The 20,893-nt window shown below is 37.8% G+C and overlaps 1 protein-coding gene across 1 annotated transcript; it reads right to left on the reverse strand.

Moving 5' to 3' along the window:
* Window positions 1-42: 42 nt before the first annotated feature.
* eloa (elongin A) lies at window positions 43-20,662 on the reverse strand. Its single transcript, XM_002933844.5, has 11 exons — window positions 20,537-20,662; window positions 14,262-14,318; window positions 13,285-13,397; window positions 11,877-12,840; window positions 8,048-8,156; window positions 7,790-7,951; window positions 6,359-6,456; window positions 4,566-4,746; window positions 4,158-4,269; window positions 2,965-3,140; window positions 43-1,725 (listed from the first exon to the last, which is right to left on the reverse strand). The coding sequence occupies exons 1-11, from the start codon at window positions 20,606-20,608 to the stop codon at window positions 1,664-1,666; spliced, it is 2,106 nt and encodes a 701-aa protein (XP_002933890.3). The 5' UTR covers window positions 20,609-20,662; the 3' UTR covers window positions 43-1,663.
* Window positions 20,663-20,893: the final 231 nt, after the last annotated feature.

Genomic DNA, 20,893 nt, shown 5'->3' on the forward strand with positions numbered 1-20,893 from the left:
AGTATTTGTCATACTACCCAAAAATGTGATTGAAACAAAACGTTTCCAGTGTTCGCATTTTATTAAGATCGAGATAAAATCATTTGTTTATATGTTTAATTAAAATATTTCATCTGAGTGAAACGACAAAATATTATTTACACAAATCAGACGCCTCATAGTCCTTATAGTTCATTACGGCTCCTCCCCATTGCCTACATGTTAGCAATAGTTAGGGATAGGCTAAAAAGTAGTGGGAAGTATGGCCTCAAAGCCAGGCATAAAGTGTGCAGCAATATTTCCCCCCTTCCCCCAAATAAATTAAAATAGCAAACTAAAACATAATGATCATGTATTTTAAGCGGATGTTAGTTACACAAGGTGGAATTCACAAACATAGGTGCAACCAGTACAGTAATGCTGAGCCTGTAACTTACTGCCATAATTAAGGTGCCTGAATGTGGTCACTGGTACAGCCTTTCATAACCAAGTTTGCAGAACTGGCTTCACTCCATATATAGTATCAAATCTATCTTCTTCACTGCCTTCTTTATCAACATATTCTTGGGCTTAGTCAGTATGTATTGTATCACTGCGGAATATGTTGGTGCTTTATTAATACATTATAATAATAATAACAATGAATCAGGCCAGGTGGAAAATCTGCTGAGGATCCAACTGCCATTTTTTAATACAGACTTTAATGCAATGTGCCATGGGCCTGACACTGAAAAAACTACAGAAATACAGTATGATCATATTCAGTGTTGGCTAGTGGCCCCGCACAAAAGTGCATATGGCACTTGTTGGCCAACCATATTTTCTGTTTTGTTTGTCCATCCTTTATGCTAAGCAATAATTAATGCACCTATGTTAGTGAATTACGAGTAATGCATCTCTGTTCAAGGACAGAGGTTCAATGCACTGAACTTGTATAGGAAATACAAATAAATACAGGTAAAATACTAGACTGGAAACATCTGTTATCTGGATTGCACAGGCGCACAATTACAAGTTATGTGTTCCCTAAATCAGGCTGTGGGGCCGTATTTTATATATCAGGACAATGATCCATTAGATCCTATGATACTGATCAAAGTACCTCTCTGCAAAGAACAATTCACAACAAATTTACATAACACAGCAACACTGAAATACAGGTCCATGATGGCATAAATACACGTAGAGGGGCTCCTCCCTATTACTAAATAACTAAAAAAAAAAGAGAGAGGAAGAATGGACTTTCAGGATGTCCCAAGCTGGCCCCAAGACTATGAACTGCAAATAAATCAGATGCATGCTTTACATAAAGTTATAACACAGAAGACTAAATGTTTGCTTTGCAAGCACTTTAAATCAGACAGACTGATCTCAAGCACACTGCCACTGCAGGGTAACAAATTTAGTTCAGATGATATTCACATGATACAACAATAATCATTTTCCTACAATGATGATGATGACGATACCGTCCTTGTCAGCATTATGTGTAAAATCAGATGGTATCCCAAAAAGCTATAAATAGAAGAATGTAACAGCATAAAACTGTAACTAAAACACAATCTTCAGCTTGTAAAAGGGAACAAGTTATATGGAGGAAAGACGTGTATGTTAAGTTCCAAAAAGGTCTTCACTGTTCTCAAAAAAAAACAAAAAAAACAGAGTCCATCATTATTCTTGTATTCTATCGCCTGAAGAATCTGTTTTTGAAAGCTTTGATAGTTTTGGCCATCATTGGTGCAACTTCTGGAAAACAGCAAGATGAAATATTGGGTGAGAAAATGACAAAGGACCAAAAAGGTAGCATATATATAATACTCAGGCTATCGGAGCACACATATGGGTGGTGTGGACAGACAAGGTTTTGGGACTTAGTATTTTTACTAAAAAGCTAGGAACAGATCACCAAAGTTTGGACCACTGTCAACAAAAACCCTAATTTGGGCCCTAAAAAAGGTATAGAGAATAACAAATGAACACACTTACGTAGCTGAGGTTCTTTTAAGCAATTTAGCACATTGCAATTTTAAAACACAGTGAAACCTGCTGGTAATTTCAACTGAGCCTACAGTTGTGAAAAACCTATTCCTGTGGAAGCCATTCACACATGGTGCAGCATATTTAACATGATTTAAGTTCAGTTAAATGGGAAGTGGTTGTCAGAGCATGTATAATGTTATTGTATCATTAAAATGGTACACATATCAGTCCATTCATTGTCTGAAGTAACTTAGAATGCACGTGTAATTATCCGAGGGCACATACAAGAAAAGTAAATTTTTCCCTCTAAAATACATTATGTACTTTGCATTTTACATACATGTCTTATAGGTTTCAAGATATTATCAGTTTTTAAACTGCTAATATACTAAATTTGAAGCAACAGCGCCACTATTCAGCCAGCTGTCTATGAGTTGGTTACTTTTTCCTACCAAGAGTTGACCAGACGAACATGAGATGCCTCTTCTCGCTAACTTAATTTTTTTAAAGGACAAGGAAAGGCTAAGTCACTTGGGGGTGCCAAAATGTTAGGCACCCCCAAGTGACATAAATCGCTTACCTTGTACCCCAGGCTGGTGCCCCTGTTAGGAGAAAACCTACTTCCTACTCGCACTGAAGCCAATTGTCCTGGACAAACGCATGCGCAGTAGAGTGAAAAGCCGTCTGCGTGCGATCGATCAGGAAGGAGGAAGCGATCACCCCGGGCTGGTGCTGTTCTCTCTGTACAGGGGCACCAGCCCGGGTAGAAGGTAAGCGATTAAAGTCACTTGGGGATGCCCAAAATTTTGGCACCCCCAAGTGACTTTGCCTTTCCTTCTCCTTTAAGCTGAGCAACATTAAAACATATGTCTTATCTCGTATTTATCAGTCTGAAGAATACTTGTGTGAATAACACTGCCATATCCTACAACATCACTGGCCTCGCTACATTTCTTTCTATACATTACACTAGTGCCAAACAAGAAGAAAGAACCTTCCACATACTTTTAACTTGTGGTTTGCGTGAGTCATAACTGGGTTGAACACTGGCTGGTGCGGACACTGCGTTACTGGTACTTGGTCCTTCAAATGACCTTTGCTCCTCCGACTGACCATGGTTACTAGTGTAACTTGTGTTACTAGTGTAACTTGTGTTACTGATGGGCATGAAGGGTTTAATTCTGCAAAGATAAAGAAAGATATAGTGATAATAACAAACACAATACAATGTTAAACAGCACAATGATGAACTTTATCCAGAAGAAGGCTTTTCTCTTGAGCCAGTGCTTTCCCTGCGCTGTATAACAGAGATCTATGGGACGGCCTTCAGTTTTGTATATAGCAGGCCCCAAAGTATCAAATGGATAAGACTGTTTGTATACACAGGTGGAGGTAATTCAGGTGTTGATACATTAAATTTGCCCTTATTGGCAATGACACACAATGCTATTTATAGCCCAAGTTTTGTCGCGGCTACAATACGCCAGAAAATACCCTGCCATAGACAATACTGGGAATTGTCTCTACTAAAACACTGAAATTGCGTTTTTTGTAGCCATGACAAAACCCGATCTACAAATAGTACCTTGTGTTGTTGCCCAAAACATTTTCTCTCTCTTTTCTTATATAACTTGAGGATAAAAATTCAAATTTCCATCTGTCTAGGCAGTGGTTAATGGGTATTTAATTTTAAATCTATCAACATAGCAAATATTTTCAAGGTAGCTTTAATGAGACATATAAAGGCGGAAAAAGCATGTGTCTGGGGTGCAATGGTGGGGCACTAGGCACATACATATATGGCTTGCTTCTGCCTAGTTCTAGAACTTTTTACCGCCCAAGCTGAGGAAGAGGGAAAGACAGAGGCTTTAACGTCACCACTCCCCTCCCAGCTTGTCACCTTGCCTCAGGAGACGCCTAGTGGTGCAAGGACTTGCCTTGGGTACCTGTGTCATATAGCTTGACACCGATATTTATCGGTTATAAATATTTATCGGTTATTTATTGTTAAATATAAAACTACAGGTCATTGCTCAAAGGCTCTCACAATCAAAGGCATACATAAGGAAAAGAAGTTTTCCAAACCATAATTACCATGGGCTTTAATATATGAACTGTCCTGTGTAACATCCTCAGTGTAAGACCCATTTTAAAGAGATACTATCACACTACTTTTTGACAGCGTTCTCTTTTAGTACCTGGTCTTCTCATTGACTGCTGCTGCTCCTGTCCCAAATTTTTCTTGTCTCCTTCTTACATCTCGGGGGGGCTTCACAGCTGAGTTCACAAATGCCATCTTTGCTTGTCGGCCTGCAATGTTGGAAAAATAAGTAAGATTAGAAAAAAAAACAAAGATAAAGAATACAAAAAAAATCAACAGCGAAGAAGTAAAAAACTGAAAAGAAAATACAGAGACATGAAAAAACTTAGTACTTAAAATATAACCAGTAACTGTTGCATATAGCATAAAAGCTGCTTCATATGGGTCATAAAAGGATAACAATCAGGTAAATTATCTAATTTTGTAAAGTCTAGCTATAAAAAAACTCAAGTTATAAAAGAGCGCTTCAAATTACAATATACCCTGGCCTGGTACTTCCCTTTACCTTTAGGCTTGTTTGCATGAGCAGAGCGGATGTTTTGAGTAAGCATGAGCAACCTCTGTTCCCGAGCTTCATGCAAGCGGAGATACAGCTCTCTCCAAGACTCATATTCATCTGGCTTGTCTTTCTTGAAATCTCTTTGGCAGTGATTCATCCAAAGGCGGTCTGTGTCTTCAACTAAAACCTACATAAAAAAAAAACAGATTAAGCTTTTAGCTAAAATTCAGAGAACTATACACTCTACTTGAATAAAAAAAACTACTTCTTAGTACTTGCTAATATCATTTATAATCTTCTTTGCCTTTTTTTAGCTGGAAATGACACATTTTCTGAAACTAAATATGCTTTAAAATGTTTCAGAAATGAATAAACTAATTTCATCTGTGTTAACCAAGACCGCTACTTGCTAACTGCAGGAAATCTAAAAGTGGAAAATAACATTTGTTTTTTTGATAGCACACCTGTGGCACTGTTCCATTTACCCTAACTAGGGGTACTTTTAAAAAACTAAGCATAAGGACACAGAAACTTACAGTGAACCGATAAAACACAAACAGATTTTTTTTATATTTAATTTTGACATTCATATGGGGCCTGTGCTCTGATAAACTTCAGTCACACATAAGGTATACATACACGTTACAATTACGATCTTTCCTGCACCATCAGTCCTACCCTCCGCTAAAGTTCAGAGCTGAATCATCAGATATGGAGGTAGAAACAACAGGAATTCTACCCCTATGCGATGATTCAGCCCTAAATGCTTGTCTTTACTCGGGCGCGTTCAACAGCTCACAATCAAAATTTTCTTTACCACCCGATCGAGGAGACGACCGATATCGAAGGCTTTTGCGATATTGCAAATTGCCATATCGGCAATTCACCATACACGCACCGAATATCGTACGAACCCTTGTTTCGTACGATAATATCAGTGCGTGTATGGCCAGCTTTACTGCTATTTACTGCTACGCTGCAAGTTGGAGTGATATGACCCCCCTCCCTTTCCTGACAGCAGTTGATCAGCAGAACAATGGGAAGGTAGCAAGATAGCCACTCCCAGTAGATAGCAGAATAGCACTCAATAGAAAGAAATCCAAGTCCGGCTTGGGGCTCCTCCAGTTACATGGGAGTATGAGAAACAATAGGTTATAAGAAAACAGTTCTAATGTGTAGCACTGGCTCCTTCTGAAAGCTCAGACTCAGGCACAATGCACTGAGATGGCTTGCCTACACACCAATATTACAGCTAAAAAAAATACATTTGTTGATTCAAGAATAACATTTTATATGAATAGTAAAAAATCGTAATATAACAAGAACAATAAAATGGAAGCCAATCTGTTTTTTTTTTTTTTGGTTCAAAAACTATACAAAATAAATAATGAAGTAAAATTAAAAAGCTCAGAATAGGTCTATTAATAACATACACAACGGCAATACAGTACTGTAGTATGGCTATATGTTTCAACTGGTTTCTGTCGATTGTAAGTGTTAAACAATTGTCAGTGTGCATAAAGCTGGCAGTACCCCAACTCCCAGTACTTTCACCATATTTACCCATGAGTTAGACTGTTTAACCCCACATATAGCATTTATTTCCCAATGCATATTTTATACAATTATGCTTTTGAAATGTACAAATAAAATCTCAAAAAAGTCTTGCACATTTCTAAACAGCCAACATTCTCAGAAGGGCTATAAATGCAAAGCAGACCAAGTTTGTAGACAGCTGAACAATCCATTGTGGGGTCTGCCTGCAAAGGTTCTTTGGCATGGCTATTAAAATCACTCACATGGTTACATTCTTCAATGCGGTACAACTGGTCTGGGGTACACTTTTCCAAAACTGGCTCCAGAACAGAAAACGGGACACCTCCCACTTCATAAATAGCTGAAAAACAAAAGCCTAATTTAGAAGAATAGTATGCAAATTGGGGCCTGTAAACAGCTATTTATACGGGCCACCCAATGAACACAAGCGCAGTACTACAATTTTGGCCACATCCTTGTGTGTGCAATATAAACATTTGTGTTACTCTATAACTCAGAGTAAGGTTCTCAGAGAGGTCCCTCAGGGTTCTGTACTGGGGCCACTTTTGTTTAACTTGTTTATTAATGATTTAGGCGAGTGTATTATAAGCAATATATCAATGTTTGCAGATGACACAAAACTCTGCAGCCCAGTCAATTCTATCCAGGATGTGGCATCCCTGAAGCAGGATCTTGACAAACTGGCAATCTAGACGGCTAAGTGGCAGATGAGATTTAATGTGGATAATGTAAGGTCATGCACCAGGGATGTAAAAATATGCAAGCCACTTATACCCTTAATGGGACTGCACTAGGCAAATCCATAATGGAGAAGGACCTTGGAGTCCTTATAGATAATAAACTTGGTTGTAGCAAGCAGAGTCCAGAGAAGGTGCAACTAAGCTGGTTAAGGGTATAGAAAAGACTGGCCAATTTAGGTTTGTTTACACTGGAGAAGAGGCGCTTAAGAGGTGACATGATAACTATGTATAAACATATAAGGGGATCATATAATAACCTCTCTAATGTTTCATTTACCAGTAGGTCCTTCCAACTGACATGAGGATACCCACTCTGTTTAGAAGAAAGGAGGTTCTGTTTAAATATTCGGAAAGGATTTTTTACAGTTGTACTGGCTGATACATTAGATAACTTCAAGAAGGGGTTAGATGGCTTTTTAGCAAGTGAGGGAATACAGGGTTATGGGATAGCTCTTAGTACAAGTTGATCCAGGGACTGGTCCAATTGCCATCTTGGAGTCAGGAAGGAATTTTTCCCCCCCTTTGCGGCAAATTAGAGAGACTTCAGATGGGATTGATTCCTCTGGATCAACTAGCAGTTAGGCAGGTTAAATATAGGCATTATGGTTGAACTTGATGGACGTATGTCTTTTTTCAACCTAACTTACTATGTTACTATGTAATCAGCAGTTCATATAAAGAGTTCCAATAATTAATGTGCTAATTAACAATCATTACATTGGGGATCAGTGACGTCTGCCATAAGTTTAAACCCTACACTCCTTCCTGACCCTGCTCTGTCATTGCATGATATGAAAGTTTGGCAACCTCAGCAAATAAGCAGATCTTCATAACATATGCCAGTCATATAAAAAATAGATAACAGTTATAACAATGATATAAAGGTGAAAAAAAAGTGAAATCTCAGCAGCTAACTCTGCTTGCATTACTCACAGTCTATGTTGTTGGCCAAGACACGTATACACTGTTCATAGAGAGACATCATTTTGGGGAGGTATGCCGTTTTAGATCCAGAATACACCTGCATTTTAGAGTTAAATCTGCGTCCTGTAAATCCCGCTGATTCTTCTTCTTCATAAGCAGACATCAGTGGTGCTGAAGTAAAAGACAGTAGTTACACACTAGAAGCAAAAACAAATGAACATTGTTAATATGCATGTGATCTCAGACGGTAATCTCAGACACACTCACCTTTCCGCTTATTGGGAGAGAATGGCACAGGCTCAATAGAAGGGAGAGGTCTGTAATTTGGCTGGATTAGAGGCAGTGGAATATCAGGTAACACTGGGATCTGGTCTATCTGCACAGGAAAATATATATGATATAAAAATGTTAATCGCAAAACTGCAGGATGGTTAACAGATGTCTTAGGGCACAGATGTTACCTTTACATCATTTTCAGATACAAATATATAACAGAAAATAAACCCTATTAATAAGTAGGATAAGACTGACCATCTTGGGGTCCAGAGTAGAATGCAGCCTATTAAAAGATATTTGTGACCCCGGACTGGTTAGTTTCTTTGTGCATATAATTGTCTTATTATAATCAGGGTCATACTAGCCCACTGATTAAATATATAAACATACAAAGATATATAAGCAGTAATCGTTCACCAGTTTGTGTTGGGCTAGGGTGGATTGGCAATGGGCCAACTTTTTTAACGACCTACACATCATTAGTATATGCAGAGAAATACAACATAATAGAGTTAAACATTACTTCTACTTGTAAATAAGCCAGCAAGTAGAGGTAACAACGTAATATATCAGTATTATTGTGCCAAAGTATGCCACTTCCACAACCTCTCTAATACTAAGGCAAATTTTATCATCATTTCTAGTGTCTAAAAAGGTAATTCTTGCTCTCACTGTTGGTAAATGAACCCTGTAGTTGTTATTGCGAAGTGGGTAGACATATGGGTTCAATTGGGATAAAACTATACCGTACCAATAAAGTTTCATATGATTATTTGTACAGTGGTGGTCCGCTGATCCTGACTGATACCCATGTACTATGAATAGCAGTCTGTTTCAGAATCAGGCACGTTTAAACATTTCATCATTCACAATGTTGGGCAATTTATGGTGCACTAGAAGACGAGGAAGTGAAGTAGAGCTGTAGCCCTTTACTTCTTGCTGTTTCGATTGTCTGTGCTCTTTTCACAAACAATGGAACAATAGAAAGGAGGCTATATTATGTGTTGCCCTATCATATGCTTTCTGTCTGTTCAGTGGATTGATCATTCAGACAGCATACCCAACTCTCGAGGCAACTTGCGCAATTTCACTGAAATCGCGCCGCCGCGTATGCCATCCCACCGGTGATTTACATTTTTGCCGGTGGGATGGCAATCCGGGGAGATTAGTCGCCCGTGAACAGGGAGTTTTGTCGCGGGCGACTAATCTCCCCGTGTGCCAGAGCCCTTAAATGCAAATCAATAATAACAGCAGATAAATTTATTTGCAGCATTCATAGCTAGAAAGCAGCTGAAAACGCAGAGTTTAGCATGTATAAAAATGGCATTAAAATCAGGTAAACTGCAGGTTATATATTGCAGTTACAGGTCCACCTTTGCACACACAGAACTAAGAAAAATCATTTGGAAAAGTGTCACTAAGGGGCTGATTTACTAACCCACGAACGGGTCGAAATGAGTCCGATTGCGTTTTTTTCGTAAAGATCGGTATTTTGCGATTTTTTCGTATTTTTTGCGATTTTTCGGCGTCTTTACGAATTTTTCGTTACCAATACGATTTTTGCGTAAAAACGCGAGTTTTTCGTAGCCATTACGAAAGTTGCGTAAAATCTTGCGATTTTTCGTAGCGTTAAAACTTGCGCTTTTTTCGTAGCGTTAAAACTTACGTGAAACTTCGCACCTTTTAAGTTTTAACGCTACAAAAAAGGCGCAACTTTTCGCGTAAGTTTTAACGCTACGGAAAAATCGCAAGATTTTACGCAACTTTCGTAAAGGCTACGAAAAACTCGCGTTTTTACGCAAAAATCGTATTGGTAACGAAAAATTCGTAAAGACGCCGAAAAAATCGCAAAACATACGAAAAAGTCGCAAAATGTTCGTTTTCAAGTCGGAACTTTTCCAATTCGGGTCGGATTCGTGGGTTAGTAAATCAGCCCCTAAGTTTAACTTGCAATTAAAGGGTTAACAAAGTGGCCTTTTTCCCATTATAAAATGGTGCAAGTCACAAGCAAACATCCAGAGGTGTGAAATGGCTTGATAAAGACATAAGGAAGGTTGCAACTTTTCCTATGGCACTTAATATAGTTTCACTTTTGGCATTACTGATTTTTTGAAATTTAAATGGCTGGATGTTTATTAAGCCAAAAATTAATGAATTATAATTTGTGAAATACTAACCAGGGAGTAACATGATTGCAATCTACATTCAGCAAGGATTTCAGGATTTTGAAGTAGGGTTTGTTTGCTTTCCTAAGAACGTCAACCTGATTATATATGTTACTTTTTGATAGGCTTACTATTTAAATATAGGAAAAGGTTTTAAATGTCAATTCTGCTTAGTCAAGTACCTTCTGCTTCTAGGTGCATCATATCTCAAAATAACTTCAATTATGTATGTATATAATTACTTACCAAAGTATTGACCCTCGACTGAGTATCTGATTTTACTAATTAACAAAATCAATTAACATTTAAATCTTTGTGATATTTTTATTTCAATACAAGGAAACTCAGAATTCATTTCTCTAACATGACGTTACCTTCAGTTTATTTTTAATAGCAGACTAAAACAGGTTCTCTGTACATATGGTATGCCTCATCAGGGAGTTGGTATCTTGCTGAAATATAATAAGAACCAATGGTGCAAAGTACAGGAAAATACTGCAAGTGAACCCGTTTCAGTGCGCTAAAAAATAGCTTGGGAGAGAGTTCATCTGTCAGCATCAACAGAAAAGTAATCCCAAACACAAGGCTAAATTAACACTGAAGAGGCACAGGAATCATTAGGTAAATGCCCTACAATGGTTAAAATAGTTTAAGTCCTGGGGCTCATTAATGTAGATAAGTGCTAAATAGCTGACAGTAGCAACCAAGTTAAAGCAGGAATTTGCTTTCACTAACTTCTAGTAGATGGTTGAAATCTAATTGTTGACTGGTTGCAGTTAAAAGCTGCAACTGCACAATTTAGCACCTTTTTCATAATTCTTGGCACTGGTAATATTGAAAAGCACAAGTGTCATCCAGCTAACCGAAACAACCTTGAGTAAATTTGCCAGAAAACATGGGCAAAAATTAATGCCAAGCAAAGTGCAATATAAGTACCCCAAAATAATTAAAACTGTGCAAAAGGTGCCAATACAAAATAGGAGGTGTTGAATACTTACGCAACAGCATATTTAAGATTTGTTATTGTTGTTAGCTTTTTTAAACAAATCTTTAGCTTATCTTGAGATTAAGGGGCACATTCATTAAAGTACCACAGGTCCGATTACAAAAAATTTGTATTTTTTCTAAAGTTTACAACTTTTGCGTATTCTCTACGATATTTTCGTTAATATGCGTGACTTTTCCGTACTTTGCACGACAAAATCATATTTGTCGCATCAAGTAAGAAAGTTTCGGAATTCATTCAAGCTTTGGTATCATGACTTTCCTTGGGCCAGGCTGGAGCTGCAGAGTGCCACTGAGTCATATGGGAGGCTTCCAAAAACATGCAACGAATGTTCAAAGTCAGGAAGAATTTTCCGCCCTTTACGATCATTGGGATACGATAATTTAGTGAGTTTCGGATCACCAATCGTAAACAATCATTTCAATACGAAAATTTTGGAACTTTCGGATCGTAAGTACGAAATCTTCGTATTAAAACAAACGGAATTTTCATGACTTTTGCGATCATGAGAAATTAGCGGATTTAGTGATTCGTATTCGTACTTTAATGAATGTGCCCCTAAGTGTATACAGTAAAATGAAAGGATTAGTCAACTTTTGCAAAAAAACGAAAACGCTATTTAAAGACAACTCTGAATGATGTATCTGACCTTGCTTAATATGGATTCTTTCTTCTTAGTGTCCCTTTCTTTGTTAGAAGTCTCTGTTTTATTTTTGGGAAGGTCCTTATTCCTGCTGCTGTCTGGCCTGTTATTACTCTGCTTCTTTTTAGTCTTTTCAGGTACTGCAGCTGCAGTCTTCACTACTGTTTTTTTCTTTTTTTTCTGGGGCTGGTCATAACTTAGATATGATTCAAAAGACATTGTTGGCTTCTCAAACTCATCTTCCATATCTGGGTCACTGGGTGGCACAAATAACTTGATGGCCTTCTTCTCTTGTGCTCCAGACTTGCCCTTGTTTTTCTCCCTCTTCTCATTTGACGACTCTGGATATCTCTCCACCTGTCTTTTTCCTGTCTCCGTGTCCTGCATGTCCACAGCCAACCTATGCTTTTCTTGTTTTGATTTATCTTGGTGGCTATGTTTTTTGGTGTTTACAGAATCGATGGAGTGGCCTTTAGATTCACTATGTCTGCTCCTCTCCTTCTTACATGGTTGGTCTCTAGTTAGAGGGGACAGCAGCTTTTCATGGCTAGTTCCCGCAGAGGATGTGGATTCTTTCTGTATATCGAACTGGCGGATTTTATCTTTCTTTTTCTCCAGATTTAGACCCCTGTTTTCCAGTTGGTGCTTTTCCTTGTGAGATGATTTGTGATCTTTACTTGGTTTTTGGATTGATCTGTCTTTGTATGTGATAGGGGGGCTGTAACTGGGTTCTGGAGAATATGCCTGACCATTATCCGAGTCGTCATGATCAGAACAGTGCCGCAAATGCTTTTCCTCCTTTCTGAATTCTCTCTGTGGTTCAACAGGTTGTCTGTGCCTAGCATCGCTGTGGTAAACTGGTTGAAGTTCTTCATCATATTCCTCCTCTTCATCATACTGAGGAGATGGAGACCTTGGTCTTTTCCTGACACTGCTTTTATTGTGTTCCCGCTCATCAGAGTCTGGGGCTCTAAAAAGGTAAAATAAATTGAAATATTTATAACAATCTGAGAGGCTTCAAATTAACAGATAATTATGAGCCACCAACAAGATTCAGTTTGCCATGCAAGTGATGGCTCCACCTGATTCCTTAGGAACAAGGGCTCCTCCTATTGACGCTGGGTGCAAAGGGAACCCTGGAACTATCGCCTGGTCAAGAGGTGGTGGTAGATCCAGGGTCCCTTGCATCAACAGGTGCAGCAGCATTCGATTTGGAATGGAAGACAGAAAGGGCTGAACAGAGCCGAGCGCAATTATACAGAAGTGCAAGGAACGCTTTTTGCCTTTAATAAAAGTGGTTTTATGTGAAAATGACTGCAGGAAAATTATTTGGACCCCCAACTTCACTTGGACTGGACGTAAATGAGGCCTTTTGTATTGGATTACCTTGAATAACCTTAGTAAATACTCTCACCTTGGAGTTTCCTGGGGCACTAGCTTCTTCCACTGAGCAACCAGATTTTTAGCAAGATCCCCCACAAATTCATGCTTTCGCAAGCCGTTCACAGTCTTTCCAATTCCAGTCTCCTAAATGAAAAAAGAGAGTTTTTTTAGTAGGTTCAATGCATTTGCCTGTTGCCTTTAAAAGCAATTGTCCCAAAATTCCTGTATGTCGTGAAACAGAATACATTATGAGACATGTAACCCCCACACACACAAAAAATGTATGAACATGTATGAACAGCCTCTTTGAAATCTTAAATACCTGCCACTCTGGTTAATCCATTATTCTCCTCTAACCAACTTGGTGCCTCCCTTAGGAACTGACTTCGGCTCCTGGCTAACTGAGCATGCTCGGTTCTATTCAACTCAGGTTACTAAACACATCCCCCTATCTAGCAGGAAATGAAGAGATAACACTGTTGGTTTCCATAGAAACTCTGCTCTAGAGGTGTTGGAGAAACATGTCTTTTCTCCTAACCTCCTCTCCTAAGCACAGTTTAAAGGAACAATACCTGTGTAAGCCTGCATTCTTCATTGCTTAACTTTACAGTGCACATGTGCTGTCTCCAAATGTAAATGTCACAGAAGATTTTGTTTTAGGAAAATGTGACGGTGCTGGCGAATGAAGGGGATATATGCAGTACAAAAGGTGTGGTTTAGGTGGGGGAGATGTGCCCCACTTATACACATGGTAGGAAAATGTAGGGTTTACACATCCTACCAAATTCTACCTGTGCATACCTGTTGCTGAAAACTACATTAGTTCTACACCCACCATAGCGCCAGGTAAAGCAAGTCTGGTCTTGTTACATTCAGTTGTCCAGATCTTTAGAGCCATGTGACTTACATGTGATTTACTAACCATCAATTTTTTTTTTTAAACTCGTATCAAATTTTTAGTGCAAAAAGTCACAGACAAAAAATGCCACAAAACTGCCCACATCTTACCACTAAAATATCAACAGTAATAGGCAGATCACCAAGTCTCTTCAGTGTCTTCTGCAACTGTAAAAGAAGAACACAATTCACAGTAGGTTATCTTTTTACTGAATCACTGGTGTAAAATTAACAGATGAATCAAACAACTGCATCATTCATTGAACTAACATCTGATATTCAAAGGGACAATACACTTAAGAACACAAACTAAAATTAATCGTAAACATCATAAAACATCTCTATAATATAAGGACTTCAAACTGCCCCATTTCTAAATTATGTGGGGGCATTTCTGCTTAATTTGCAAATCTACTGGGTAAATTATTAAAAGGATACTGATTTTTATGGTGTACTTTTTATTTCTAAATTACACTGTTTACATAGCAAATAATTCACTCTTCCATTTACAATTTTATTCTCGAACCAACAAATGTATTTTTTTTAGCTGTAGTTGGTGTGTAGGCAGGCATTGTGCCTGAGTCTGAGCTTTCAGAAAGAGCCAGCGCAACACATTAGAACTGCTTTCAGATAACCTATTGTTTCTCCTACTCCCATGTAACTGGAGGAGTCCCAAGCCAGACTTGGATTTCTTACTATTGAGTGGTATTCTGGTATCTACTGGAAGCTGCTATCTTGCTACCTTCCCATTGTTCTGCTGATCGGCTGCAGCACAGCAGTAAAGTGTGACTGAAGTTTATCAGAGCACAAGTCACATGGCTGTGGAACCCTGGGAAATGGAGAATATGGCTAGCCCAATGTGAAATTTCAAAATTATATATAAAAAAAACCCTGTTTTTTTGAAAAATGGATTTCGCTGCAGTTTTCTACTGGAGAAGCTCTATTAACTAAAGGGTTTTGAACATGAATACTGAAAATGTTCAGTATTCTTTAAAAATTCAAATCTGAGGTTTTTTTTTCCACGATTCCAGAAAACTGCAGTGAAAAATCATAATTTGCTCAATTTTGAGTTTTCCTAATTCAAATATTTAAGATTTATCAATCAAAATGTGTATTTGTGAATTTTCTACAAATGAAGAATGATGTGGTTTTTGTAGTGAGTTTTTCCATTTTGAGGGGGGTTTATTTTGTTTTTTAATTATGCAAGCGCATGAGGAACAAACAAACAAACAAAAAAACACTACTGTGACAAAAAATGAATCAAGTTTTAGCAAGATTTTTTTCCCATAATCAAGTTTCGGTAAAAATCCCAAATTTAAAAATTTGTAAATTGACCTTTCCTTAAAGGGATTGTTTTCCTTAAAATTAACTTTTAGTATGATGTAGTAGTTTTTAGTATGATAGTAATATTCTGAGACTTGCAATTAGATGAGATTTGCAATTGGTCTTCAATTTTTATTATTAGCATTTTGTTTAGTAGCTCTCCTCTTCAGCACATATTTGGGTGCTAGGCTCTAAATTACCTTAGCAAACATGACTCAGGGTGCTGGGGAGCCACACAAGCATTATAAAAAGTTCCTGGGGGTGCCAAAAAAGTGCTGTGTTTGGATGTTTGATAGCCCCATGTAGACTACCAGCCTGCAGGAGGATGATTGTTAGTCTTTTTCATAGCAACCAATCTGCAGACAGCATTAACTGGTAGCCTGTTAAAAAGCTAACATCTTTTTTCAGTAACCTCTATATGTGCATATGGGAAGTGAGTGGCTCACCCTACACAGGAAAGGGCCACACTCACAGCATGATTTGGAAATTAATTCTTGTTTGTTGATCTGAAAACCCATTTTCTGTGTACTTGACACCAACTAAGATAAAATTAATCCTTATTGGAGGCAAAACAATCCTATTGGGTTTAATTTTTGTTTAAATTTTGTATATTTATACATGGTATGGAAAGAACCCTTATCCAGAAAACCACAGGCCCTGAGCTTTTTGGATAACAGGTCCCATATTCATATCAATCTGAAGTATTGCTAAAATCAGCCCCAGCTCTGGCACTGCCTTTGTAATCAGCCAGGCTTCTTTAGTTGGGTTTGCCAAAGGGAGTACCGTATATACTCGAGTATAAGCCGATCCAAATATAAGCCGAGGTACCTAATTTTACCTAAGAAAACTGGAAAAACGTATTGACTCAAGTATAAGCCTAGAGTGGGAAATGCAGCAGCTACTGCTAAGTTTCATCAAAATAAATACCAATAAAATTACATTAAATGAGGCATCAGTGGGGTATATGTTTTTAAATATTTATTTCAAATAAAAACTGTAAACTAGCTCTGTAAGTGGAGGGTCAACAAAAACAATTGTTTTATCAACAATGATACCTTAAGAGTACTCAGCAACCAAGCTAAAACACAAAGAGTTCAAAATCCTTCAAAACCTATATATAGTTTATATAGAATATAAAGTGAAATGTCTAGTGCAGAATGGGACAGGTGAGGATGGTAGATGAAGATAAATTTGGGAGCAGCCCAGGGCACTGGAGGGTCTGGTTGCAGGTGGCCTAATTTGCACCAAAGGAGAGAGGGTGCTAGTATAGAGAGACCCATGGCACCCGACTCGAGTATAAGCCGAGGGTGACTTTTTGAGCACATTTTGGGTGCTGAAAAACTAGGCTTATACTCGAGTATATACAGTAATCCATTTTACTTTGGCTGAATATGGTGCGACGCCACGGGGCAGATTTATTAAAGTGTGAGATGAGAGCTTATTACAGAAAAACTTTCTTTTCATTCCTATGGGATTTTTAGTATTTTTAGAAGTGTATTTATCAAAAGGCTATTTCTAAATTGCACCCATTGATAAATACACTTCTAAAAACCCCGTAGGAATGAATATAAAAAGTTGGTGAGTTTTTCTGTGGTAAACCCTAGGGGCAGATTTATTAAAAACTGAGTTTAGAGCTTAATACATAAAAACTCATACACTTTCTATTCTTTCCTATGGGATTTTTAAATGTGTATTTATCAAATGGTAAGTTCTAGGTTTCACTTATTGATAAATACACTTCTAAAAAATCCCATATGGAATTAATAGAAAGTGGGTGAGTTTTTATGTATTAAGCTCTAATCTCACATGGGTGGCTCTTGCGTTCCTTTTTAGGTGTTAAAAAAAGCTAGTAACAACAGAAAATGAAAGTGTTTTAAAGTAATTAAAACTGCACTTGTGTGTTGTGGTTCGTTTCAGAAACAAACTGGTGATTAGAAACCATTCAGTTAGGCCCTATCCAGTTATGAATACAAACATATGGTTTGGTATAAGGACTGTAAAAAGATGATTTAGTTCATAATTCAAGTAATATTATCGTCCAGACATTTTACTTTTTAAAGATTTTTATGATTAATGGTCCAGTTTTTATAAAAATGTAAAAAAAAAATTTTGAAAATGTACATTTAGTTGTTTCCGTTGCCATGCTAAGCTATCTTATCTCTGTCATTCTATTCTGCTAATTATCCTTGTAAAAGGCAATGTTCACCTCCAGAAAGTCTCAGTATGAACAGCCCATATAACCATTTTTCCCATCGATCTTGTCTTTTTAACAATATGCCCCTTCCACTCCAAGGTAAATTGCATATCTTTGATATGATATTTCTGCAGTAACCTAAATGCTGAATTTTACAGGTAGCCAGATTCCTGGCCATGGCATCCTGGCAATAGCATCCTTGGCATTCTGACAGCTGCTACATAAAGACGTAACAGTAAAAACATAATTAATTTAATGGTTACAGGTACAGATTTTCCTGCAGAGGAAACACAAATGTAAAACAGGCATTGCCATATTTTTGGGTGAAAAGTTCCTGTGTAGGGGTAACCCGCGATGCTTCACATTCAAGTCAATAACAAGTTATCCTTGGCAGGCATTTCTCACAGCCAATCAAAATGCGTCCTCAATGTGTCCTAGCCCTTGACATTACAGAAATGTTATTCTGAGGGAGAAGCAAACAATCATCTGATTGCAAGCACAAAACTAACCATAATACAAAATTGAAGTTAAGGTGGCAATACACAGGCAGATTTCAGCTGCCGATTCGGGTCCTTCAGTCCGATTCGGCAGCTTATTTGCCTGTGTATGGAGACCCCCCCGACAGGCCTACCCGACCAATATCTAACCTTAAATTGGCAATATTTCGTTCAGCAGATTTGCAGTTCTCACTCAGACGGTCATATTCTTGTAATTCAATCGTTTGGCCCTACCTAATTAAGCTGATATACATTGTTTTCAGGTACAAATGACTAACTTTATGACAATGGTGTTAATGATACGCAGAGCAGTGTTTTGTCTCAATCTTATGCTAGTGAGGCTGCAAACAACCCCAAATTGCCCCACCCTCCAACTGCAACCTACGTCAATCATGTAAAAACTCTGGTAAGGCAATTTCCCTGCAAAGTTGTGTCTATTTGCGGTAGAGTTTTTATTTAAAAGTAGCCATCTCATCTTAGGTTGCTTCTGAAATAGACAACGGGTTAATCTTTATTGTTATTTATATTTCACTAAATTTCTAGAAATGATTATATATTACATTTGAAAGTGCAAATTTATAATAATCCTGCTATATACAAGATCTGTTTGAGAATGCAGTCATGCTACAATTCTGTCAGTGTAAAAGGTATGTCTTTGCAACACTGGTTACAATTTAATATCACTTTGACACAGACCTGTTACACAGGCTTTAAAACTTCCTGCTTTTGATATTTATGTTACCATGTACTTTAATTGATGAATGATGACTGCCTCAGCCCTTCTGGGTAAACTTAGTAGTGTTATGCTCCTTTATAAGTTTGAATTCTGTCACTTAAAGGAACAGTAACATCAAAAAATTAAAGTGTTTTAAAGTAATTAAAATATAATGTGCTGTTGCGCTACAACAGAAAAGCTACTATATATATAAGCTGCTGTGTAGCCATGGGTGCAGCCATTCAAACTGGAAAAAAGGCACAGGTTACATAGCTGATAACTTGTAGATAAGCCCCATATAATGGGGGTTTATCCGTTATCTGCTAGGTAACCTGTGCCTTTTCTCCTTTGAATGGCTGCCCCCATGGCTACACAGCAGCTTACTTATATAAACTATAGTAGTCCTTCTGAGGCAAACACACCAGTTGTAGCAATGCAGGGCAACAGTACATTATATTGTAATTACTTTTATACACTTTCATTTTTTGGTGTTACTGTTCCTTTAAGATAAACAACTCTTCATGGGGTCAGGAGCAAAATTTGCATGCAGCTGTAACCCTTTAATTTCAGTAACCATCCAGAAGAGCAATGAAAACACAAATTTGATTGGTTTCCATTATACTGCAAGTTTGCCCATTGTTTATAAATGACAAACAAAACAGTTTACTTTGATTACTGACCTTGTTAAAGGAAAAAAAATCCCACCTTTTTGACACATTAGCACATTCAGTTGAGCTTATGTAAAAATGATGCATCTATCTGGACTGTAAGGAGACAGGAGTACCGTCATAAAGAGTAGCGGGAGGAGACTATACATTATCGTCATTAGGTAAATACAAAAGAAAATTAAGTTATGAAGGTACAGTGACATTTTAAGTAAACAATACTCTTTCAGGGCTTATATTGCCTTAATCAATCTCAAAATTATGCACTGTAATACATTTGAAAACCCTGAATTACCATCCACCAAGGTAGAAAGGGCTGCTATAGTTAGGTGTTTATTTATATAAATCCTACAAAAGCTTCATTGCCCCTTTTAAGTACAGAGTTGCAGGGTGACTTACACACAGTCAAAACAATTGTACGATTGTATCAGTGCGGGTATGGCCAGCTTTAGTGACCCCATTGTAGCTGTATCAGATGTAGCTTGCAAGAGTGAGGGAGTATCCAAACGCAATTTACTAGGACTTTGTCATTTACACTTTTAGTCTATAAAACATAGCATGGTATCATACAAGTATGCTTGTGAAATTATCCACTAAAATTATTTTCGAATGTGACCATTTTACCCAATAAACCCATTTAAACGCACACTGCAAGAGAGCTGCATATGCATAAACAGCATTGGTTTTCCCCATAGCTCCTCTTTCCTTGCAGCTCAATATTTAGCCCCAATAAAACTAATCCGACTTTTACTAAAGGTTTCATTTTTAAACATAGCATGTTCTTCATAATTTGTTCAGAGTCGCTTTAGACCATCTAACTTTGCCACGCACTACCGAACTAATGCAATCCCTATGTTTTACCCTACCATAAAGGCAATCTCAGACTCACGTTTAAACGCAAAAATGCAGATGTTCAATTCGATTTTGTACCCCGAGACTCCCTTCGATATAAAACATTAATAAATATCTGGTATTGATCGTATTCTTATTACCTTCCTAGGCTCAGCACTGAGCGATAATCTAGACTGCAGCTTCTCCACAACTTCCAGCACGGACTCCGCCATCTTTAGAACTGGCACTGTCTCAGCCGGAAACGCTCAAGTCTGCGTTTACCATAAACTCGCCCAGTCATGTTTGCTCCTAGAGCACGCTAACCGGAAACAGGTCTGACGTTAGCTTTATGCAAAAATATAAGCCTGTTTAACTCCGCCATCTTAAGTATTGGCATTTAATGTTTGTCACAAAACACGAAGCGAAGCTTGAGCTCTCAACAATTTTGTGCTACCATTCCAAACCATTTGAAACTGCCAACTCGGGTTAAGATATCACATACATTAAGAGGGTGTAGA

The sequence above is a fragment of the Xenopus tropicalis genome, chromosome 2, assembly GCF_000004195.4.
Source record: "Xenopus tropicalis strain Nigerian chromosome 2, UCB_Xtro_10.0, whole genome shotgun sequence".
NCBI lineage: Eukaryota > Metazoa > Chordata > Amphibia > Anura > Pipidae > Xenopus > Xenopus tropicalis.